Genomic DNA, 25,311 nt, shown 5'->3' with positions numbered 1-25,311 from the left:
GTAACACTGTCTGTTGCTGTTGGTCTGAGAAAAACATAAAACAACGAGCTATGGAAAAGAAGGAAGGTTATATAGCACAAATACTAGCAATTTATAGTACCTTATAAAGACATAATACAAACAAGAAATAGACTTAAAATACAGACATCTAATTACAATAAAAAATCTTAAGGTAATTTTAAGGTGATTAAAATACTAAAAAAAAAAAAAAATAAATAAAAGGACATATAAATAAATAAATAAATAAATAAATAAATAAATAAAGTCAACCACAACAAAATGCAAAACCAACGGATTGCTTAAAGCGATAGTTCATCCAAAAAATGAAAAAACTGTAACCATTTACTCACTCCCATGTAATTCAAACCTGTATGATTTCTTCCTGTGGACCATAAAAGAAGATATTCTGAGAAATACAACAAGTCAAAGGTAGCTGTTTGGTTACCAACATTCTTCAAAATATCTTTTGTGTTCTTCAAAAGAAAAAGTAGCATGAGAGAAGCAGCAATGTCCAATTTATGAATGAAATGTTCATTTGAGTTCAGTGAACTGTTAGATTTAGAACACAAAACCGATCTGAATGATGTTTCGAAATTAGACTGATCTGGTTCCCCAGCTGATTCAATGAGCAGATAACAGGCCACTGGAGTGGAAGATTATCGATGAATAATAAGTAAAATCTCACAAAAAGCTATTACATTAATTCAAACATCATACAGACTTCTTTTAGGATACTTTTATGACGCATTTGCACTTATATTGAATCTTGAAAGCATTAGTCTCAGTTAATAATTTTATTGAGAGAGCAACCTGCACATTCAACAAGATTAAAATTCATACAGGTTTGATTTGACATGAGTGACTAAATATGAGCCTGGACCACAAAACCAGTCTTAAATAGCACAGGTATATTTGTAGCAATAGCCAAAAATACATTGTATGGGTCAAAATTTCATTTTTTCTTTTTTAAAGCCAAAAATCATTAGGATATTAAGTAAAGATCATGTTCCAAATTTCCTACCGTAAATACACCAAAACTTAATTTTTGATTAGTAATGTGCATTGCAAAGGATTTCATTTGGAAAACTTTAAAGGTGATTTTCTCAGTATTTCGATTTTTTTGCACCCTCAGATTCCAGATTTTCAAATAGTTGTATCTCGGCCAAATATTGTCCTATTCTAACAATAATGGAAAACCTATTCATTCAGCTTTCCGATAATATATCAATCTCACTTTTAAAAAAAAAAGAAGACCCTTAAGACCCTTATGATTGGTTTTGTCTTAAAACCTGTCAACCAAAATGATCAATTATTTTTTTTTATGCAAAAATAATTAGGATATTAAGTAAAGATCATGCTCCATTAAGATATTTTGTAAATTTCCTACTGTAAATATATCAAAACTTACTTTATAATTAGTATTTTTAATTATGCACATTGCTAATTTTAAAGGTGATTTTCTCAGTATTTTGATTTTTTTGCACCCTCAGATTCCAGATTTTCAAATAGTTGCATCTCAGCCAAATATTGTCCTATCCTAACAAACCATACATCAACTTCAAAAAAACTGACCCTAATGACTAGTTTTGTGGCCCAGGGTCACAAATGACCAAATCTTCATGTCTAACTCTTACAGTAGTTGTACTAAACCAGTTAGAAAGCCCCTGGTCCAGCTGAGGACCATCCCAGAGAGTCCTACACAGGAGTCTGTCTACGAGTATATTACGTCCGACAGCTTCCGCTGAGAATGAAGACAGTGAGGCGATTGACTGATGTGATTGTTTTACATCACAATCACAGATAAAGGAAACTTTCCTCCTCACTTTCCTGTTGAAGGTTACGTGCTGCAATGCCAACAGCCCAGCAGGTTGTGAGTGAGCGGGAGCAATTACATATACGGCAAGGAGACATGGGCGAACGGCTGAAGGACGTGTGTGTTCTGAGGTCCTGACTGAAAACAGTCGGATCAATATAGCGCGTATGAGTGTGATGTTTAGGGATTGCTAATGGGACGCTGGGCATCGCAGGCATCTGAGAGAAGAAGCCGGAGGTGCTGGAGGAAAAAAAAGGCACAGGAAGGTAGAGCAGGAAGGTCCTCACACCTAGTGTGCACAGTATCCGACAGAGGTGACCGCACCGCTGGGCTGTAGACAAGGCCTGTCCCTCCACCGCTGAGAGCAATGCCCATTATTTCAACCAGACAGCGCAGACCCAGCAGGCTTTTCCACTTTACGCCACCCAGCCGCCCTCCTGGTGAATGTACACGCAAATCAAAACAACTTCAGGTCCATTTAAACACCAGTCGCTGTGTCTGAAAGGGCCACACACGCAATCTTTACCCAACAACTACAAATCAATAGCAACTTCAACTCCCAGAATTCCTCAAGAGAGCCTATCACAGCTCTCTCGCTGACACTGTGGGAAATGAAACACCTGAAAATGCTCTCTCCTCACATAGCGAGAAGCGTGAGGGTTTTGACCTGGATCGATACAATCCAGTAAGAACACTCAAACGTATCTGAAGCTCAGATTGGCTTTTGCACCTGGAGAATGGTGTAGATTCCCTTCCCCATTGTGTTCACACCTCAGGCTGCACTAACAAGCCACTTTCCACCTGTATGTGTGGTAACTAGGTTTCAATTGGCTTGATATGCAATCTGAACCCAGCAGAATTCAACTCCAGGGAGGAAATGAGCGTGCTAAGTCTGTTGCATTATGGGGCATTCATAGTTCAGATCCGCAGATTTTCTCATATTCAATTTAATAGTTCACAGGTGTGAATATACAGTGGTTTTGCAGAAGTAGGACAACTTTTCTGAATCAACATCCCTAGAGTAATATTCCTGGGTCAATGCTTATTATTTTGCTAAATTTTGTCCCCAGAAACACATTAAAAATGCAACTCATATATATTCAATGACTAGAATATACCTCTTCTATAAGTACAATGGGTCACACTTTACTTTAAGGTCCAGTTCTCACTATTAACAAACCATTAACTACAGGTTTGCCTCAATATACTCCTTATTAATATTTAGTAAGGTAGTTGTTAAGTTCAGGTATTGGGTAGGATTAGGGATGTAGAATATGGTCATGCAGAATAGGTGCTTTATAAATACTAATAAACAGCTAATATATTAATAATAGGCATGCTAATAAATACTAGGGAGAATTGTTCCCTATACTAAAGTGTTACCAGAAAATGTTTTCATTTTATTTTAATTTTTTTTTTTAAATTAAAATTGATTTTGATATTTTTTGGGGAGACATGAAGCAAAATGTTAGGGTGTCATACAACTGTCCTGATATCATTAAAAAAATAAAAAATAAAATAAATAAATGAACCATAAGAAATTAATAGTATAAAACTACAGTATCAAAAAGCATATTTTAACGAAATTGTGTTTTAGCTTTTTAATATTTGAAAAAAACTTCTGTTAAATTAATTCTGTCTTACAGAATTCATGAAAAAAAATTTTATGACAAGATAACATCTAATTAAATTAATGAAATAATAACAAATAAATGCTATTGTTTTGATGCATCTAATAATTTATTTTCCACCAAAAAAAAAAAAAAACATTAAAAATGCAATACATACATACAATGACTAGAATAGACCTTTTCTGTAAGAGATATAAAGCAAAATATCAGGGTGATACAACCGTCCTGATATCATAAAAATAAATAAATGAATAAATGAATAAATAAATAAATAGTATGAAACTATCAAGAAGTATATTTTAATAAAATTGTTATAGCTTTTTAATATTTGAAAAAAAAAAAAAATTAGTGGTCTTAAAGAATTAAAGTCACGAAATCTTTTTTATGGCAAGACAAGATAGCAATGATGTTTATGAACTAATAACAAATAAATGCTGTTGTGTGGTAAAAAAAAAAAAAAATACTTTTAGTAAAAAAAAATTTAATGTTCACTTATTTTCTTTAAAAATAGGTAAATAAGATATAAAAATTCTAATATATATATTAGTTATATATATACATAACTTTACAAAAATTAATATTGATATGATATGATAATGATATGATATTTGTAAATACCCTTTCCTTTCCTTTTATCTTTTTTTATTAAAAATGCAAAAAATAAATGACAACATCTTCAACATACAGACTTTTATTTATTTATTTGTTTTTTAATATTGATGATGATACTCATCTTGTTTGAGAATATCGATAATAAGATATTTTCACTGAAGATCCTGTGCATCACTGACCAATCAGCTAATCAGATTCCTGTAATTCCCTTTGAGTAGAGTAGAGGTAGGACTCAATTTGTTTGAAAGGAATGATCAAGATGTTTGATCCATGTTAGTTTAGTTTAGTGATGTTTCGGGTCGGAATACCTGTCGGCGAAGGGTAGCAGCGGTGTCTCTGAGAGTGCTGATGAGCACCTCACACTCCTGGCTGTGTTTACGGCTGTGCTCCAGCTCTCCCAGCGTGTCTCGGAGCTGCTGGCTCAGTGCGGCGAGGGCATCGTCTCCACTCTCCAGCTGGGCGCAGTGTACCTGCAGATCCCCCTGCAGAGATGCAACCTGAGCCCTCAGACGGAGGACCTGTTCATCCCTCTGTGCCACCTGGGGAGACAAACAACACACAGCCAAAAGCATATCAGCACCACCACTGATGTCTGCTCTCAGTATTTTAAGGGGATAGTTCACCCAAAAATTACAATTCTGTCATTAATTACTCACTCTCATGCCAGTTGAATCACTGGACTATTTTAACAATGTCCTGACTACATTTCTGCGCCTTGAACGTGTCAGTTGCGTTACTGTCTATGGAGGGTCAGAAAGCTCTCGGATTTCATTGAAAATACCTTAATTTAGGTTCCAAAGATGAATTAAGGTTTTACGAGTTTGGAATGTTATGAGGGTGACTAATTAAAGGAGAAGTCCACTTCCAAAACAAAGATTCACATATAATGTACTCACCCCTTGTCACCCAAGATCAAGTTCATGTCTTTCTTTCTTCAGTCGTAAAGAAATTATGTTTTTTGAGGGAAACATTTCAGCATTTTTCTCCATATAATGGACTGGTATGGTGCCCTGATTTTGAACTTCCAAAACGCAGTTTAAATGCGGCTTCAAATGATCCCAAATGCGGTTGTAAACGATCCCAGCCGAGGAAGAAGGGTCTTATCTAGCGTAACGATTGGTTATTTTAATAAAAATAATACAACTTCTATACTTTTTAATGCCAAACGCTCGTCTTGTCTTACTCTGCCTGGACTGTTTTTGTTCCGGGTCATGACAGTTACGGTATGTCTAAAAACTCCCATCTCATGTTCTCCCTCAACTTCGAAATCGTCCTATATCGCTGTTTTACCTTTTTTGTTAAGGGTGTTTGATCTTATTCGCATGTTCACTTCGCAAAGACTGGGTCGGTACTTCTGCAGCGATGTAGGATGATTTTGAAATGATTTTTGAAGTTGAGGGAGAAAATACAATTGGAGTTTTGCATCATACCCTAACTGTCTTGAGCCAGAATACAGAGTTCAGCGAGAGAGAGGCAAGACGAGTTTTTGAGAGAAGAAGTATTTAAATTGTATTTTTTTAATGAAAATAACTGATCATTACGCTAGATAAGACCCTTCTTTCTCAGATAGGATTGTTTACAACCGCTTTTGGTAACGTTTGAAGCCGCATTTAAACTGCACTTTGGAAGTTCAAAATCGGGGCACCATATCAGTCCATTATTTGGAGAAAAATGCTGAAATGTTTTCCTCAAAAACATAATTTCCTTACGACTGAAGAAAGAAAGAGATGAACATCTTGAATGACAAGGGGATGAGTACACTATATGTGAATCTTTGTTTTGGAAGTGGACTTCTCCTTTAATCACTAAATTTTTATTTTTCGGTAAACATGGGAAAAAAAAAAACTCAGGGAATTCGCTTTTATAAATCAAATGTATGCTGAGTCTGTTTTGTATTTGTTGCACTGTTTAACAAATATTATGTGAATTTGGGAACGTCAGATTATGTTTTTCTCTCCAATTATATAATGATTTGTTATTTTTTCACTTTCAAAGTGGTATATTTTACATTATTTTACTGTAAAATTACATAAAATGTAAGGTTAGATCAATGTATATACAGCAGTAACTTACTGTTTACCAGTTAACAGGTTTTTTCTTTTAAAATGATCTTTTTTATATATATATAATGTGACATTGATACAATACCTGTATTTTTAGTAATGCTCTAGTCCAGTACAGTAAAACAATCTGGTTCATTGTATGAACACTAACATTCAAAAATCTGGGTTTGGTAAGAGCCTCTTATGCTGACCAAAGCTGCATTTCTCTCATAAAAAAATACAGTAAAGATTTTTTAGAAAGTGAAGATATTTTAAAATATTATTACAGTTTAAAATAACAGTTTTATATTTGAATACATTTTTAAATATAATTTATTCCTGTGATGCAAAGCTAATTTTTTAGCATCATTACTCAGTGTCACATGACCCTTCAGAAATCATTCTAATATGCTGTTTTGATGCTCAAAAATATTTTGTATTATTATTAATATTGAAAACAGTTGTACTGCTTAATAATATTTTTGTGGAAACTTGAGTTTTTTTCAAGAATCTTCAATAAATAGAAAGTTCATAAGTACCACATTTATTTGACTCCTTCTTAACAATATAAATGCCACTTTTGATCATTTTATTGCTGAATAAAAATATGAATTTCTAAAGAAAAATTAATTTCAAATTTCTGGTACACTGGAAGGTATTGGTTTAGAGTAGAAGTCAGGGTTTGTACAGATACTGTAAAATAAAATTGAAGGATTTCAATCAGAGATCTCACTTATCGAAAAATGTTCAAATTCTAAAAAAAGAGAGAGAACCTGCTCCGAAGTTTCGATCTAGTAAATTAATAAATAATTAGTAAATAATTCACGAACCCATTCCGATCTAAATCAAATGATTTGCAATACGTGCTCCAAAGTCGCGACCTGAATCAAATGATCTACGATATGCAATTTGAAGTCTCGATCTGAAACTAATGATCACGATACACAATCCGACTGGAGCGCTTCAAAATACTGAATCATTTTGCGACGCAATGGTATAACTGATTCGGAGTTTCGAACAGCTTAGCTTCACCCATCACTAAGTGCTTTTTCAAGAACGTTACAAGCGATGCCGAAATTAGAAAATAAACGGCTCTTTTAATTTGATCTGGTTTTTTATCTGTAGTTGCAGGTTTAATTTTTAAAGGTAACTAATACTAATTTAAGCACTAACCTGATTGTGGGCCTCTTTCAGGTCCTCCTCCCGGCTATGCAGTGTGTTTTCTAGCTGTGCGATCTTGCTGAGGCAGGCCTGGTACTTGTGTTTGCAGAGCTCGAGGGATTCGCTAAGAGGTTGCAGTCGGGCCTCTGCGTCTGTGGCCAGTTTCTCAGCCTCGAGTAGACCTGCCTTCAGCTCAATCAACTCTGCATCCTGACTACGGAGAGCTGCCGCCCTGCAGGAGGCCTGACGCACACAAACACTTATATTTAGAAACAGAAGTTGTGATATAGTGAAAGTGAATCTGCTGAGCGGTTTCACCTCATCCTCAGTGTCTCTCTGCTGTCTGTGGGCCGTCTCCAGCTCTCGGCAGAGACTCTCCAGGTTATCTCTGTGCTGCTGTAGACGGCTTTGTGCGCTCTGCAGCTCTTCCTTAAGGGCTTGCACCTCCTTCACCCGGCTCTCCTTCTGTTCCTGCGTCTCCTGCTTCCAGCGCTGCACCTCCTCACGCAGATCACACAGCTCCTCCTTTTGGACTTCACACTGGCACACAACAAACAACAAAACAGTAATAAACAAAATGTGTTTCAACACCTAGTTTGCTTGATAGTTAGAAAAAAGCTATCAATCATATTTCGATAGCTATTTTGGATGCAATAAGTGTGTTGAAATGTTCAAATCAACTGAATAGCGCATTATAGCCTTATTATAGTTAACTAAATCTTGACACTGCCATTCAAAAGCTTGGGATCAGTAAGATTTTTCATGTTTTTTTTTTCCCAATAAGACTTTTCCGCTCATCAAGGCTGTGTTTATTTGAGTAAAAATACAGGAAAAAACAGTATTATTATTGCAATTTAAAATAGCGGTTTTCTATTTTAATACACTTTAAAACAGAATTTATTCCTGTGATGCAAAGCTGAATTTTCAGCATCATTACTCCAGTCTTTAGTGTCAAATGATCTTTCAGAAACCATTGATTTATTATCAATGTTGGAAACAGTTGTGGTACTAGACATTTTTTTCGGAATGTGATAATTTTTTCAGGATTCTTTGAGGAATAAAACATTAACCTTTTTCACTTTTCACAATATAGTTTACTTCACTATATTACAAATAAATCCCAACCTAATCATGACAAACTATCGTTTGACTTATCGTTGGAAAGGTCTAAGACTCCTAAATAGATATTTTACCACTGTTTTTTGTTACAAATTATGTAGAAACAGTAATAGCTAAATTTATGACAAGAGTGCACCTCAAAAATCTACATCATAACTTCTGACCTTTGTCGCAAAAAGTCCTTTTCGTTGTCTTTTTCCCCATTACGTTTTAGAAATCATCAGCAATTATAAATTATATGAAAGCTTAAAACCTCAAAATTAATCCTGTGAAAGCCATTTTAAAACCAGACATTGCATTACCATGGAAATGGGACTTCAAAATCATATTAATAAAATAAAATAAAATAAAATAAAATAAAATAAAATAAAATAAAATAAAATAAAATAAAATAAAATAAAATAAAATAAAATAAATCAGCTTTGTTTAAAAAATATTAAAAAATATAAAAAATCTTACTGATCCAAACTTTTGAACGGCAGTGTATTTAAAAAAATAAATAAAATAGAAATAACAAAAAGCATAAAAATAATAAAATGTTAACCATAATTAAAATGAAAACAGAAAATATCACTCAGAATTTCAATTAAAAAACAAAATAAAATAAAAGATACAGACATACTAAAATAAATACATCAATTTAGGCATCACAACATCATAATGTGCAGTATTAAAAATGGTTATTCATTTTCTAAAGATTACATTTCACAGGTTTTCAAATTATTAATCTTTTTAACTTTAACTTTTTAACTTTTTAAGTTAACTAGATGATGGTCAAGGTGATCTGAATGTAAAAAGAGGGACAAAGTGCAGCACAATTACATATATAAGTGGACATATAGTTTATACAATATATATATACACGATATCAACCCATACTGATAACTTCTAAAAAAAATCTCTAATGTCGACAAATAACTAATGAAATCGTAATTTATGGCAAAATAGATTTTCATTGTAAAGCACTGGGATTTCAACAGCATCAGGTTTATATACAAGTGTTTTAAAAGAAAAGAAAAACATGAGGCAGGCCCATTTAAACAATTGATAGGGTAATATTTAATTTTTGTAAATTGTTAATTCACAACCTACACATCTTTCCAACATGTTCGCTTCCAAACTGCGCAATAGAAATGCAACAGTGAAGGTGATCCAACTGTTGATTTAATTTCCGCAACAGTTCTAGAGCTTTAATGACACTATCACACTACTATCTATAATGCAGAATATAATTGCACAAAATCCTAGGGGGAACTGGGTGGCACGCAAAGCTTGATGCTCTGGCTTCTTTTGGAACTGTTTTTATTAGCAAAAAAATAAATATACAAACTTGCAAAATGTTGTTGGTAACTTACATCTCATTTCTGGTATAAAAGCACATTTCTACAGTAATTACCTGTGTACTCACAGCCGTGCCGATATTCAGTACAACAGCACTCTTAATTAGTACACTTAAAATACGGCTTAATTAGACAGAGTTTAGAGTCAGAAACATCCTATTATTACCCTATATTTACAGACTTAGATCTGCAGTCACAGGCTGGCATATATAATGAATGCTAGAGATTCTCAGACAGAAATCAGCGAAGCCTGTTTGCTCCCTGAAGCGTGTCTGTGGTGCCTCACTGATAGCAGCTCTACATTAGATTATTAGACTCCAGAGAGAGCCGATCCCAGATTGGATAATATTATTTTTTCCCCTGGCTGATGATGCATTACAAAAATAAGGAGCACTGTAACAGATGTCTCGCAGGGTGAAAATAATAAATCACACAGACTACTGTGCGCACACACATGCGGTATATTAGTTCTGTGAGTTAACTTGCGTGATTTATTGGGTTTGGTGAAGGCCCTGGATGGAGTCTCCTCAGTGCACCTCACCTCCCTTGCAAGCATCATTAAGACTACACCGCTAATTGTGTTGTTTTAAAAGAGTGGAACCTGATAATGACTCCATTAGTGATTCACCTACGCTTCTGTTTCCTTGGAATCGAGCCGGGAGGAGCAACACGGACATGCACGTGGGAAAACCGCTGACAGATGAATGGGATAAATGAAGTAAGCAAGCAGTGGAAACAAGAGAATATGAATGTTCCTTAAGTTGGTGTAAACTAGTAAAAGGTGGTGAAGGCAAGGCGAGGCTTGACAGCCACAAGAAAAATGTGGACATTTGATACTCTGAGGATGGCTGATTGGCCAACTAAATTGATTTACACTGCAGCTGTGGCACAGAAAAAGGCACACAGATGCAGACTTTTTAAATGAGTCACAGAAATGGGATACAGACGCATAAACAGAAATCAAAATAGAAGAAAACATTATAGTTTAAAAGGTGATTCTCATTTATTATTATCTTAGCTTATAACATCTGAATCAGTCTGAACAAAATTCCAAATATATAAGGTTATTCATAATAAATAAATAAATACATAAATAAATAATGTATAAAACTATTCTTCTTGTTCTTGTTGCTTTTCTTATATATTAATAGTCTACTTTTTATATGTATTATTAATAATTCATACAACATTGACAAAACAACAACAACAACAACAACAATATATTATAATATTAATTTGATTATTTAAAGACTTTTCATGAATAATAATAATAATAATTGTTAAGATTACTATTATTAGTAATAATTACTATATTATATTATTTTATAATGAAATGTAGATTCTAACAACAACAGTTATTAATAATTCATACAACATTAATAATATACAGTACTAATGCATTATTGTTATTATTATTGTTACATAAAGAGCCTACTTGTCATGAATAACATGTTAATATTAACATGTTAATAACAATAACAACAACAACAATAATAATAATAATAAATAACTTATAATAATATTTATAATAATTATTAATATTATTATATTTACTTGTTATTAATAATTCATACAACATTAATGATAGTACTAATAATGTGTTGTTGTTGTTGTTCTAATTATTATTATATAAAGTCTACCTTTCATGAATAATAATAATAATTATTATAGTCAACAATTCATACAACATTAATAACAGTTATAATGCATGATTATTATGATTATGATTGTTATATAAAGAACCTACTTTTCATGAATAATTATGTTAATATTATTATATCATAATATTTATAATAATAAATAATAATTTATAATATGTACAATAAATTACATATAATAATAATATTATAATATTATTATACATTTATATAATAATTATTACTATTATTATATTTAATTGTTATTAGTAATTCATACAACATTAATAATAATACTATAATATGTGGTTGTTATAATTATTATTATTAGACGTCAACCTTTCATGAATAATAACAATAATAATAATAATAATATATAAAGAGCCAACTTTTCATGAACAACAACAACTATTATTATTATTATATTTACTTGTTATTAATAATTCATACAACATTAAGAATGATACTAATAATGTGTTATCATTATTATATAAAGAGTCTACTTTTCGTAACTAATAATAATAACAATGATAATAATAAAAACAATAATTATAATAAAATATATTGTTATTAACATTTTTAATAACATGATAATTAATGTAGTATACTATATTATTATATTATATTACCCATAAAATGTATTCTTTGTGCTTGACTACATATATTTGCATTACTGTGTAGCTGACTTCATATTCCCTAGCCATTATTCCTATACTGTTGTAATTTTTGAGACAAATGAATGAAGCTTTCAAAAAAGTTGACGAATATAGAAAATGAGATGAAGACTCCATTTGTATCAGTGATAATAAAATGTTTTATTCTAATCTGGGCAGACATGTTCACAAGACCAGCTATATATCAGTAATTCTACTGACTTTATCTCTGTACTTCCTCGTTTGTACACCTTTTCCCACAGAATAAATCAACAATGGCTGACTGTAAATACTGCATCCACGCCTCTAGGTGTCAGTATAAGTCCAAGATGCCATATGGGCCAAAGCAACATAAACAAAAATTGACTGAACACCTCTTGTGAGTCCTTGGAAGGAGTTGACAGCAGTGTGTCGCGCGGCGGCGTTACAGCACGAATCAGTGCTAAGCTCAGTCTAATTTTCTAAGTCCCTATTTCAGTCGCAAACTCATCACACAGACAACAGCCTGTGGCTATTTCAGATGAGACTCAGACAGACAGAGAGAGAGAGGAGGATAGACACTTTTTATGGAGCTCTCTCGTTCTTTTCCGCCGCTGATTAATTTTGTACTAGACCGGTTGGCCAGCAGCGTTATTAGCATAAAATTTCCATGGATCAGGCCCTGCAATAAAACCCTGTCATCAAGTCACTTGTCAAACACACAATTTCAAATCTCATTTAGTTTCTAATATCATTTTCATACCAGGCAGAGGGGTGCGGAGAGAGGTGGGTGGGGAGCGATCGGGACATTGAGGGGGAGAACAGAGACAGGAAAGTGTTATGTATAGGATAAACGGAGTCATCGATCAAAATTAAAAGAGCTGAGCTGAGCTGAGCTTCATGATTAAAAATTCTACGGATCAGCATCAAGTGTTTATCAGGTGAAGCATGAATAATAAAAACATTGTCAGCCAATCAGAATCCATCTGACTTAAAAAATGTTGAGCATTTAAATCAACAAAATTTTACAAATTCAGTGTCCACTTATAATAAACACAGTGTGGATGCTAATATAGTTATTGGTTATCTTTATAGTTATTGTTGATATGTACCATAGCTGTTAAAGTGTGCTGACTGTTTCTGAGCATATTCTAGGTGTTTTCTGGGGTATTCTGGGTATTGTCTAGGTCAGCGTTTCTCAACTCCAGTCCTCGCGCAGGTGTAGATGTGCCAAACTTCCTGCTGCCAGCTGGTGGCGCTATGACTAACTGAATATTGGCATGTAGATGTCTTCAGGCCAGCACTTTTATCAAACATATGAAGTTTAGTGCAGACTGAACATGGTTGGTTTGACTTAGTGTAAAGCATGACGTATCCTGTCGTCAACAGATGGCGCTATGATTATAACAGAATAATGGCCTTTAGACGTGTTCAGGCCAGAACTGTTAACGTGTGAAGTTTGGGGCAGATCAGACATTGTATGGCTGGAGTTATAACAACTTAATTTTACATGTCGAAACATCAAACTTTGTCAGGCCGCCATGGACATACTCTATAACGAAAACTCAAGATCTTCACAATTTAACATTGCAAAGGCCTTTAGATTAGACTGACCAAATATAATGTTTATGTCATTAAATCTCTAGGAGGAGTTTGTTACAGCGTAAAACACGTCACTTCCTGTAGCCCGGTGTAGATGTGCCAAACTTCCTGCTGCCAGCAGGTGGCACTATGACTATAACTGACTAGGCATGGAAATGTGGGAATGTGACGAGACTCAACGTGAATTTTGGTGCTTGTGGACTTGTGAAATGTCATCAGTCGTCGCCCAAGTACTGTTCCTCTGTCCCTTTTATCAAGGATGCATCAAGAAGTGACTTGTGCAAACTTGAGGAAGACATGTATCCCAGAATGCATTTCGCACTAATCAGAGAGCATTAATGGCGGAGGAGAAAACCTGTATAATTTTAAAAATTTTACTGTTATTGTGTCATGAAATGTAGTTTTAACAGTATTTCAGGCGAGAATGTAGTTGTTTAAAACTCAAATCTGCAGTTTATTTACAAAGACAGCGTCTATTTGAAAATTTGTTTCGCCGATTTCGGAGATGTGAATTTTTGGTCTTGTGAATCTATTATTTATTCCAGGCCATATCATTTTGACTGAGGATAAAGCTATGCTTCATAAATTATTTATTTATCAATCGTAAATCAACGCTGACTTTTTAGCATGCATTTGACTGAATTGTTTGCTTTTGTCTTTATTTCCGATTACATAAGTCTCTTATACTTTATACTTACACTTTTATAATGGTTAATACTGTTCATTAAAACTGACATTTAACAAAAAAGGTAGAGTTGTGCTTGTCATGTTTCATTATAGAGTACATAGAGTAAAGATGTATTATACACAGTGCACATATTAAAATCACATATTGCAGCCTAAATCACATATTAATATGTTTTTTTTTTCTTTTAAATGAGTACAAAAAGAGGGTTGTGGTTTATATTTTGAAGAAAACAAAGAGGCAGTGGTGTTTGATATCATGTTGTTTTATTGTAATGAGTGTACACGTTGCATGAACCACATTTTTGTCGCTCTTAATATGTTTAAATGATACAGAAAAGAGGCATTGCTGTTTGATATAATATTTCGTTTCACTGAAATGTTGTACTTTCCCTGAACTACATTTTTGCAGCTATTAATATGTTTAAATGAAAACGAATAACCTGAGCTGACTGACGTTATCAAGTACACTGCTTTTCCATTTGCGGAATTACAGGACTTGCGTCCTCCCGTCCTCGGGAGTTTGTAATCCCAAGTCAAACTACCAAGTCCGAACTACGAAGGACGCAAGTCAGAACTTTGTGTACTTGGTATTGAGAAACGGCCATTGTATGCCTGAATCATGGCAAAACATCTAAGTTTGTCAGGCCGCCACGGACACGCCCTTCAACGAAAACTCAAGATCTTTGCAATTTAATGTCACAAAGGACTTTATATTACACTGACCAAATTTGGTGTTAATCTGTTTTAAATTCTAGGAGGAGAGATACAATGCCTGAAAATGCCCAAACAGCACAAAACTTGCAGAGATAATTCAAAATAACAGACTTCATTTTGGGTTTTGGACTTCGTACCGGGGGGACTTTTTTGTGGGTATCGGTGTGTTATTCGTGTCTACCGAATTTCGTACATGTATGTAAAACAAAGCTCGAGGGGCACTTCATTGAAATTTTATAGGTGGCGCTATTGAGCCATTTTGCCACACCCACATCTGAAACCCATATCATATGTACATTTTCACCACTTTTGGCATTTGTGCACAGTTTCATGAGTTTTCGAGCATGCTTAGGCCCTTAAAAATGTGATTTTGGAGAAGAACAACAAAAAACTGAGCAATTACAATAGGGTCATTGCACCAGTGGTGCTCAGGCCCTAAAAACAATACAAAATAAAAACAAAACAAAACAAAACAAAAAATATTGCAGTGTTTTGTTAAATGTATTCAGGAGCTATTCTGTTGGAAACTGCAACTTATATATAGCAAACAACCGTTAATGAAACTTCTGCTGACTCATGAAGTGGCTGCCACTACAACTGTCTTTTAGATACTGTAATAAAATATGATAAACTTTATTTTCATACCACACACACACACACACAGACACCTAAAGCCAAGCTGAAGGCACAGGCACTAATTATGAAAAATAACACTGGTTTGGAGAGAGTAGAGTGGGGGGGCTGTTTCATTTTAATAAGGACAGAGAATCAATGCAATTTAATCAATCTTCCCTAATTAAAAAAATCTATATTGTGAAACAATCAAGGTGCATAAACAAGATTAAAATAAATGAAGGAACTGTGCCATGAGCAAGGGAGGGCCTAATTAAAGGAAGTTAATTGGAATTCCATGCCTATGTGTGGATTGTCGATGCAGCAGACAGGAAATATTACACGCGAGTGCGCTCACCGGAGACCTCACAAACACCCTTCAGCTAAACACACACAAGCGCTTCACACCACTACCACAAAACTCATGCTTACTCCATATCCTTTTCAGGTCTCAATACCCAGACTGGCCAATTTGTGATTTTTAGTGTGTTTGTACCTTGTGTGTGTGTTTACCTGTTTGTAAAGGGAGTCTGTCTCTCGCTGGAGCTGTGTAGTGTTGTGTTTGTTCGTCTCCATCACCTCCTCTTTCTGTGTCAGAATCTCCTGAAGTCTGCTCATCTCCTTCTGCAGGGCCACAACCTCCTCTTCCCTAGACGTGATCTGCTGCAGCTGCTCTGCCAGCTAAACACGTCACAGTCAAACAAATTACAGCATTAATTGTACATTACTGGTCAAGCAATATGGTTTTGTTTGGAATAGACAAGATTTTTAAGACAAGATGTTTTTGAGTCCGTTATGCTCACCAATGTTGCATTTATTTTATCAAAACAATATTATTACAATTTAAAATAAGTTTTCTATTTTAATACATTTTAAAATGTGATTTATTCCTGTAATAGCAAAGCTGAATTTTTACTTCAGTGTCACATGATCCTTCAGAATTCATTCTAAAATGCTGATTTGGTGATCATTATAAATTATGGTAACAGTTTAGGGCAACACTTTATTTTAAGGACCAATTCTCACTGTTAACTAGCATGCATATTAATAGCATGTTGGCTGTTTATAAGTACCTATAAAACACATTTTAATGCCTGCATGGTCATATTTTAGATCTTTCATTCCTACCTCATACCTAAACTTAACAACTACCTTACTAACTATCAATAAGCAGCAGATTAGTTTATTGAGGCAAAACTTATAATTAATAGTTGGTAGTGTGGTTTAGTTCCCAAACTAAAGTGTGACCTAAGTTATTATTGGACATGAATTATAAATATTGTTCTATGGTTCTTTGCCAACATTGAAAACATTACTTTATGTATTTATTAACTTCTTTTATTTCAGCAATGTTCTCAACACTGATAATAAATAGCTGAAAATGTAGATTTAGCATCACAGGAATAAATGTCATTTTAAATTATATTAAAATAAAAAAATAGTTCTTCAAAATATTTTTACTATTATCTAAATCATTAAATATTAAATAATAAATAAATATCAATTATTTTTATTTATAGATTAGGCAGAAATACATGGAATTTAACTCAGTGGAAACTACAGATTCTCTCCACAGATTTGGGGCCAGATTTACTATCAGCTTGCACCAGCGCAAACCCTCATTTGGCATTAAAACCTACTCTCAGAATTTACTAAAGACACAAAGTGGGAAATTAGCACTGAAAAGGCATGGACACAGTTGTTTTGGTGACTCACCTTACTGAATATGCATTTGTAGGAGCTTCCCTTTCGATCTGTAAATTTATGGGAGGAGAGTATTTTAATGAATTATGCAACGTGATTTTCTAAGATTTGCGCTCATCAATTTACTGGTATTTGCGGCATTATTTAACGCCCAAAAAAGCATGTCTTACAGCAGGCACTAATTTGCTCTTCTCTTGGTAGATTGCATTGGTCATTATGGAAATTAGATGTTACTTGGTATTAGGATTTGATTGGTCGATCGGATCACAAGTGGACAACACTAAATACAGGTGTAAACAGGGTGTGAAACGTTTTGAGCTTGTCCACTTTCGACCACTTCCAGAGGTAGTCGAAAACGCATTTGCTTTTGTGGTGTAGACGCTCATGTGGTCAAATGCATTCAAGCAACCACAAAAGGCTGCCTACTAACCTAACATTGATGGTTCAAGAGAGTCTGCAATTTATCGTAAAGAACATTAAATGTGCGCCGAAAATGTTCGAGCCACTGATGATTATTAAACATACCGATATACTGCCGTTTTATCTTTTTTGTTAAGGGTGTTTGATCTTCTTTGCATGTTCACTTTGCAAAGACTAGGTTGGTACTTCTGCAGCGATGTAGGGTGATTTTGAAATGATTTTTGAAGTTGAGGGAGAAAATACGATTGGAGTTTTTCGACATACCCTAACTGTCTTGAACTAGAATACACAGAGTTGAGGCAGAGCAAGACAAGACAAGAGTTTGAGTTTAAGAAGTATTTAAATTGTATTTTTTAACGAAAATAACCGATCGTTTCGCTAGATAAGACCCTTCTTTCTTGGCTGGTATCATTTACAACTGCATTTGGGATCATTTGAAGCCGCATTTAAACTGCATTTTGGAAGTTCAAACTCGGGGCACCACATCAGTCCATTATATGGAGAAAAATCCTGAAATGTTTTCCTCAAAAAACATAATTTCTTTTCAACTGAAGAAAGAAAGACATGAACATCTTGGATGACAAGGGGGTGAGTACATTCTGTAAATTTTTTGTTCTGGAAGTGGACTTCTCCTTTAACACTGCTGTGCGAAAACTTTGGCCGACAGAAGGATCCACCTATTTACCTGCCTCTTGACGTAATCAGCACCAGGAGGGAAATCTGGACAGAAGAGACAAATTAAAACGCCAGGTGTAAATAGGTATGTGTCGCCATTGTCCATTTGTGATCCGATCGACCAAAATGCATCTTAATACCAAGTGTAAACAGGGCCTAAGATCTTCAGACCAACCTCTTTTTTCCACTGATGATTTTATAAATGCAGACTCTGTGGCTAGATGCTTGATCTTATACACTTGTGGAAATGGGTCTAACTGAAACACCTGAATTCAATAATTAAGAGGTGTTTTTTTTTTCAATATGTTTGTCCATAGTGTGCATATAAGGGCAACAAAGCAGGAAAGGAATGGGCAGAAAAAGCAGGAAAGCACAGAGGCCTGAGGGAATTCAGCATGAAGCACGGCTGTGGGAGAGACATGTGGAGCCGTGGATATATAAGGTCTATCAAATTCATCCGTCTTTCATTAAATGTCTCTCTATAATCCTGCACCATCACCCTTGCAAAGCTTTTTCAGACGGAGTACTCTCTTTCTCTTTCTCTGTCTCTTCGGCCGTCTGCTTGGATTAAAATGACATCTCCCCTTGAGTCTTAGGAAATGCCACATGAAGCAGTTCCTAACAAACCTGATGTGCAAGAGGGAGGGAGAGCGGCTTGAGGTGTGGTGGGGGGAGGGATGGATGTGCCCTTCAGCAAAAATGAATTTTCCAATTGCAGTTAGTTTTGCCATGAATAAATAAACAAATGAATAATTGAGAGGGCAACATAAATAAATAACATCACAAACATTTCACAGGCACTCATAAGTTCGGAAGATAACTGGGGCTGAATGCTAATGATAAAAACAGTACAAGGAGCAGAATCCAATGCATTATTCACTGCTCGCTCGCTCTGAAAAAAAAGTCAAAATAAATTAATAAATATGAAAAAGAAAATCTCTCAAAGAACTCAAAACATCCAGTCAGCACTGAAGTGACAGGTTTGTCCCATTTATAACATACAAGGACACTCTGCCAAACAAATAACTGACCAGTCAGAGATGTATAAATAAACCAGAACAGCTTCTACTTCAATTGACAGGTTATGCAAAAGTTTGTCTGCGAGCAGGAGACGGGCCGGGCGTCAGGTCCATCTTTATTTAGTGAGAGTGGATGGACTGGACGGTCTGCGTCCTTGATCCTGCCCGCATTCGGCCCGCAGGGGCCTTTAGATGCAGTCTTCTAGTCTAAGAGTTATATATGCGCCTGAGCTACATCTTAGTGCCAAAACAAACAAGTAAATGTTGATATGATCAAAGTGAAATTGAACAATGCTTTCAAGCATGGCGTCTGTTTCTACCACAGATACTTAATGGAGGCTAACCTGCAAAAAACCCTTAGCATACATAATGACTACGTTTACTCAATGTAAAAATTATTTTTGCAATATTTCAAATTCAAAGATTATTGGAGTGTTTTACAAGATTATATATAATTTAATGTTGCTAGCATTTCTTTGGAATTATTTGTGAAGCTTACTAGCAGTTTCTAATTGAAAATAGTTTACTACATTCTACGAAATACCTGCAGTTTTTAACAACTAAAGAAGTCTTAAAGGAGAAGTCCACTTCCAAAACAAAGATTCACATGTAATGTACTCACCCCCTTGTCATTCAAGATGTTTATGTCTTTCTTTCTTCAGTTGTAAAGAAATTATGTTTTTTGAGGAAAACATTTCAGCATTTTTCTCCATATAATGGACTGATACGGTGCCCCGATTTTGAAATTCCAAAATGCAGTTTAAATGCGGCTTCAAACAATCCCAAATGTGGTTGTAACTGATCTCAGCCGAGGATGAAACGATCGTTATTTTAATTTTAAAAATACAATTTAACTGTCACTCCCATATTTGAACACAGTCATAAAAATGCACTATCCAGACTTAAATTTTTATAATTTCGTGAATGAAAACATTTTGTAATATGATTTTAATGTACATTTTCCGTGGTAATGCAATGTCTGATTTTAAAATGCCTTCCAAAGGATGAGTTTTGAAGTGATATATAATTTCTTATGATTTATAAAAAGTGATAGGGAAAAAGGCAATGAAGAAAGTCTTTTGTGACAAAGGTCAGAACTCATGTTATGATGTTGATTTTTTTAAGTTGCACTCTTAACATATATTAATCTATTTCTTTTCCTACATAATTTGTAACACAAAAATATGGTAAAATATCTATTTAGGAGTCTTAGACCTTTCCAACAATGTATAGTTTGTCATGATTAGATTAGGATTTATTTGTAATATGGTGAAGTAAACTTTGGCGTCCCACAGAGGGGACGGTGACAGTTAAAGGGTTAAATACTTTTTAATCTGAAAAATGCTGAAATGTTTTTCTCAACAAAAAAAAAAAAAAAAAAAAACATAATTTCTTTACGACTGAAGAAAGAAAGACATGAACATCTTGGATGACAAGGTGGTGAGTACATTATAGGTGAATCTTGGTTTGGAAAATGGACTTCTCCTTTAAGTATGAGGTGAAGTATGACTGTTTTTGGTGCAAAAAACCTTGACCAAGAAATTTAAGGTCAAAAGTGTTGAATACAGCCTATAATTAGAATAATTTGGCCCTTTGTTAAGAAAAACAAGAAAATATTGTGCATTCACTAAGCTTTGCCCAATTTGGTTGATTTTGCTATCTGGTTACTATCGTCAGCAAACCAAAAGCAATATTTTACTGTATTCAGGTCACTTTTTTGGATAGAAATGAGTACTTTTATTCAGCAAGAATTTAAATGCTCAAAATTTACAGCTTTTTTTAACACCGTTACAAATGATTTCTATTTTTAAAAAATGCATTTGAATTTCCACAATCATTTTAACACCCGTACAACAACTGTTTTCAACACTGATAATAAGAACAAGAATCTTTAGCAGCAAATCAGCATATTAAAGTGATCTCTGAAGAATCATGTGACACTGAAGACTGGAGTAATGATGCTGAAAATTCAGATTTGTCATCACAGAAATAAAATTCTCATAAATATATTTCATAAAAGTAGCTTTGATGAGCATGAGAGACCAAAAAATCCCACCAAAAACTTTTCAATAATGGTGTAGGTGACCTTTAAACACTGTCAAAAGGTGAGCGGACCAGATGATTGACAGGTGTTCCTCACCTCCTCTTGTGCAGCGGTCAGATTCTCCTGAGCGGCCCGCAGGTCTGCCATCAGTCTCAGGATCGTCTCATCTCTACTGGACACCTACCACACACACAGGTTTTACTCTCCATGAACCTTTACCAGACACTGTTTTACCCAAGCATGTGGTGCGGTGTACCTCGTCCTGCTCTGCAAGCCACCTGCAGTCTTTCTGCTGGATGTCACAGTTCAGCTCAGCTACTCTGGAGCCCAGGAGATCCCTCTGATGCTCTGCTTCCTGTAGCTCACGCTGCAGCCTGGAGACTGTGGACTGCTCTTCTACCAGCTGTCCAAACAGAAACAGAGATGCAAGAATTCTTATTATAGGTTAAGTTGCATCATGCCGGTCAGTGGATGCGCTTATAGATGTGCAGATCGGAGGCTGGAGAGGGTGTAGCAGGTGGTGTATTGATGCAGATCAGTCTTAAGCTCAATCTCTGATCCAGACCTGCTTGCTGCTTTTCTTACACAGCACATTACACTGCACTCGTTTATTCCAATTGAGCAGCAGACTACTGGATAAACAATCAATAAAACTGGAGCAAAGCTGATAAAAGCAAAACATGAAAAGGCAGGGTTGTGGCAACAATTACATTTTAGAAATTTCTAGGTACTTTCAAAGTGGCCTAAATGTCTTGTTTCAACAAGAATACATCAATACAGGAAAGGAAACACTTGTCAAGCTTTATCATGGGGTTATTAACACCTGCTAGAGGCTGGCAAACCTTAGCACTGGCAAAGTGGAAAACAGCTATGGTTAATGTCTATTTACCAATGTCTGCCTTCCAGAAAATCAGGTACAACTACTGGGCGACTGTCGTGCATTTGATATTCATGAGCCAAGATGATTAGTTGCCCCTCCACAATTTTCAGATTCCTACACGCTTATGAAAAGGTATAAACTCTGCATCAAAACCTAGTGAAATGCCTGTGATATTGATTTTAAATATTGATTGTGAACATAAATAATTCATTTAATGCTGAACATGCATGAAAATAATAAATAAATACTATTTCACCTCAAATATTTATATATACTGTATGTATACACACATACACAGTATGAATTTAATTCGAAAGAAAATTAAACTAACTTTTATTTAGCCAGGATGCACTGAATTAACCAAAAGTGACAGTTAAGACACTTTTTTACAGACACTCTTTAATCAAATAATCCTGGGAAAAAAGTAATGGTTTCTGTAAAAATATGAAGCAGAAAAAACTCTTGATAATAATAAGAAATGTTTCTTGAGCAGCAAATCGGCATATTAGAAAGATTTCTGAAGCATCATGTGACACTGAAGACTGGATTAATGATCCTGAAAATTACGCTTTGCATCACAGGAATAAATAATATTTTGCAATACATTAAAATAGAAAACACTTATTTGAAATCATAATATTTGTTGTAAATTATACAGTAACAATATTATTGTTTTTTCTAAGTAAATACTCAGGAAAGGTATACATATGTATGTGAAGAGCTGTAGTTCACTGGTCATGTCCTTCTATTTCTCAGCAAATCAGTTTTGTGGCTCAAAGTTTGCACTTTGTCCTCACACTGACCCCTCTGACAGGCATCAATTAAAAACAGCAGGGTTCAATACAAAACAAAAGAAAGAAAGAAAGAAAGAAAGAAAGGAAAACAAACAAAAATCATCTTCTGTTTCTATATAAAGATAGTAGTGGAATATGATGTTCCATCATTTCTGTAGTCTATGCATTCTGGAAGCAGGGCAAATTGCCGATTTAAGGAAATGGCTCAATTGTTAGGGAGCGAGCAGCAGCCTATCTCACATTAAATGGCAAATTGGATAACGTGGGCTCAAACCACTTTGTCTGTTATTATTGGAAATGATTGTGGATTACACATAATTATCTGCTAAAGTACAATTCCCCCCTTTATTCCAAACACAATGATCCAACTTCAAATAAAATATGATTCTAGCATCTTTCTGTAAGTGGATGTGGGATATAAAGCAGAAAATAGACAGTCTAATCAAATTGCCTACAGTAATCATAAAGGAAAACACAACACAATTTGAAGCAGCAGGCATCCTTGGAATAATTTGTAAGAATTGGGCCGGACCAGTTGTAAGGTTTGGAACTTAGGGTCATGTGAAGGTCACAAGCAAGCTTGAGCTTGAAGTCTGTGAGATTTTTATTTTTAATTTTTTAAATATAAAAATACATTGTTAACCCAGGTTAATGGTTGTTGAGTACTGTAAGTGTGCAATTTGTGTGTTTATTTATTATTTTTGTAGCCACGAAAAGAAATTCAGTCAGATTTGGTTACAGAAGTGCAAGCCAAAATCCGAACACTTGTCAAAATACACAGGCAACAGGGTAAAACAATGGTAACCATTGAGAGTATTTTTACAAGATGGAGGAATTTGATGGAATGTTTGGACACCAAACTTGTGAAGTTTAACGTTTTTTTGACAAATTTGCTTTAGTTCCAGTTCCAGAAACTGCATACTGCACTTTCAACTCCACTTTTACACAAAGACAGTAAAATTACAGACACAGTTATTTAATAGCAGAACACTTAAAGTCATCATATAATGAAAGAAGAAACAGATTGATATTGCGACAAACATCTGAGTCAAATGGATTATCGAAAAATGAAAAATGCAGGGCGGGGACTTGGTTCTATCCACTGGATGTTGATTGGATGGAGGCATATCTGAATGTGAGCTTGCAGTCAATTGGAAGAAATGGGCGAGACAAGTCTGTCATTTTACCAGACGATCAAGTTAAGACATTTCGATTATAATGATGATATCAAAAATTATTAATATTAACATGCAATCTAAACAAACTAAATGGAATAATTTACTGGTAATCAAAAGTGAACTGCTTTTCTTCTGTTTCCTTCCTCTATTAAAGGTGCAAATTGATGATTAAAAACCCTGAGCTTATACACATTAAACGTGCTTTAAAGTGTGTGGAGGGAAGGGGTGGAGCTCAAAAAGCTAATTTCCTGTACTGGTCTCATTTCCTACTGTTGATTGGACACCAGTGTGGAGTTCAGCTTAATTGGTCCCCAGTGTGCTGATGTGTGAATGAAGAGAGGTCACGGGGTCAAAGTCAGGAGACCTGTCGACCTGTAGCCATCTAAACGCACACTGTTCTTCCTCATTTATCTCCAGTCTTTCCTCTAGTCTCTATCACAGCTTTTCACTTCCCCCATCCTTTATGTCTTTATATCCATCTCCTTTACTGCAAAAAATCATTTTCTTACTTAGATTTTTTTGTCTTGTTTCCAGCCAAAATATCTAAAAGATTTTAAATCAAGAAGGATTTTCTAGACAAGCAAAAATTATTGTCTTGTTTTCAGAAAAAACAAGTCAAAATTCAGTGAGTTTTTGCTTGAAACAAGCAAAATAATCTGCCAATGGGGTAAGCAAGGTAATCTTATTTCAAGCAGAAAACAATTATTTTGCTTTTGGCCTAAAACGAGACAAAAATCTAAGTAAGAAAAGCATGTTTTGCAGTGCTCTCTCCTCTTCTTTTTTTCCTTCTTACATTTTCCTAGTATTTTTAACAGGTTAAAGCATGCAGTTAATTAAACATGCTTAAAACCCTTCTATTTATATATGTGACCCTGGACCACAAACCCACTGAGATTTTAAATTTTAAATTTGTCCAAATGAAGTTCTTAGCAATGCATATTAAAAGGAAATTTACAAATTATTTTCATGAAACATGATTTTTGTCATAAAAGAAA

General features: G+C 34.6%; 1 protein-coding gene across 1 annotated transcript in view; it reads right to left on the bottom strand.

Annotated features, from left to right (window-relative positions):
- LOC127168516 (trichohyalin) overlaps positions 1–25,311 on the bottom strand; it is a 170,632-nt gene that overhangs the window by 36,319 nt on the left and 109,002 nt on the right. The window contains exons 14-19 of the mRNA XM_051115454.1: positions 21,721–21,867; positions 21,561–21,644; positions 16,116–16,283; positions 7,578–7,799; positions 7,272–7,502; positions 4,365–4,595 (exon numbers count right to left, since the gene is read on the bottom strand). Of these exons, the coding sequence (XP_050971411.1) occupies positions 4,365–4,595; positions 7,272–7,502; positions 7,578–7,799; positions 16,116–16,283; positions 21,561–21,644; positions 21,721–21,867 (1,083 nt within the window). The remainder of the gene's footprint in view (positions 1–4,364; positions 4,596–7,271; positions 7,503–7,577; positions 7,800–16,115; positions 16,284–21,560; positions 21,645–21,720; positions 21,868–25,311) is intronic.

This window comes from Labeo rohita, chromosome 7 (genome assembly GCF_022985175.1).
Source record: "Labeo rohita strain BAU-BD-2019 chromosome 7, IGBB_LRoh.1.0, whole genome shotgun sequence".
NCBI classification, from domain to species: Eukaryota; Metazoa; Chordata; class Actinopteri; order Cypriniformes; family Cyprinidae; genus Labeo; species Labeo rohita.
Note: the sequence above shows the minus strand (reverse complement) of the source record. Positions and strands in the feature narration are given on the sequence as shown.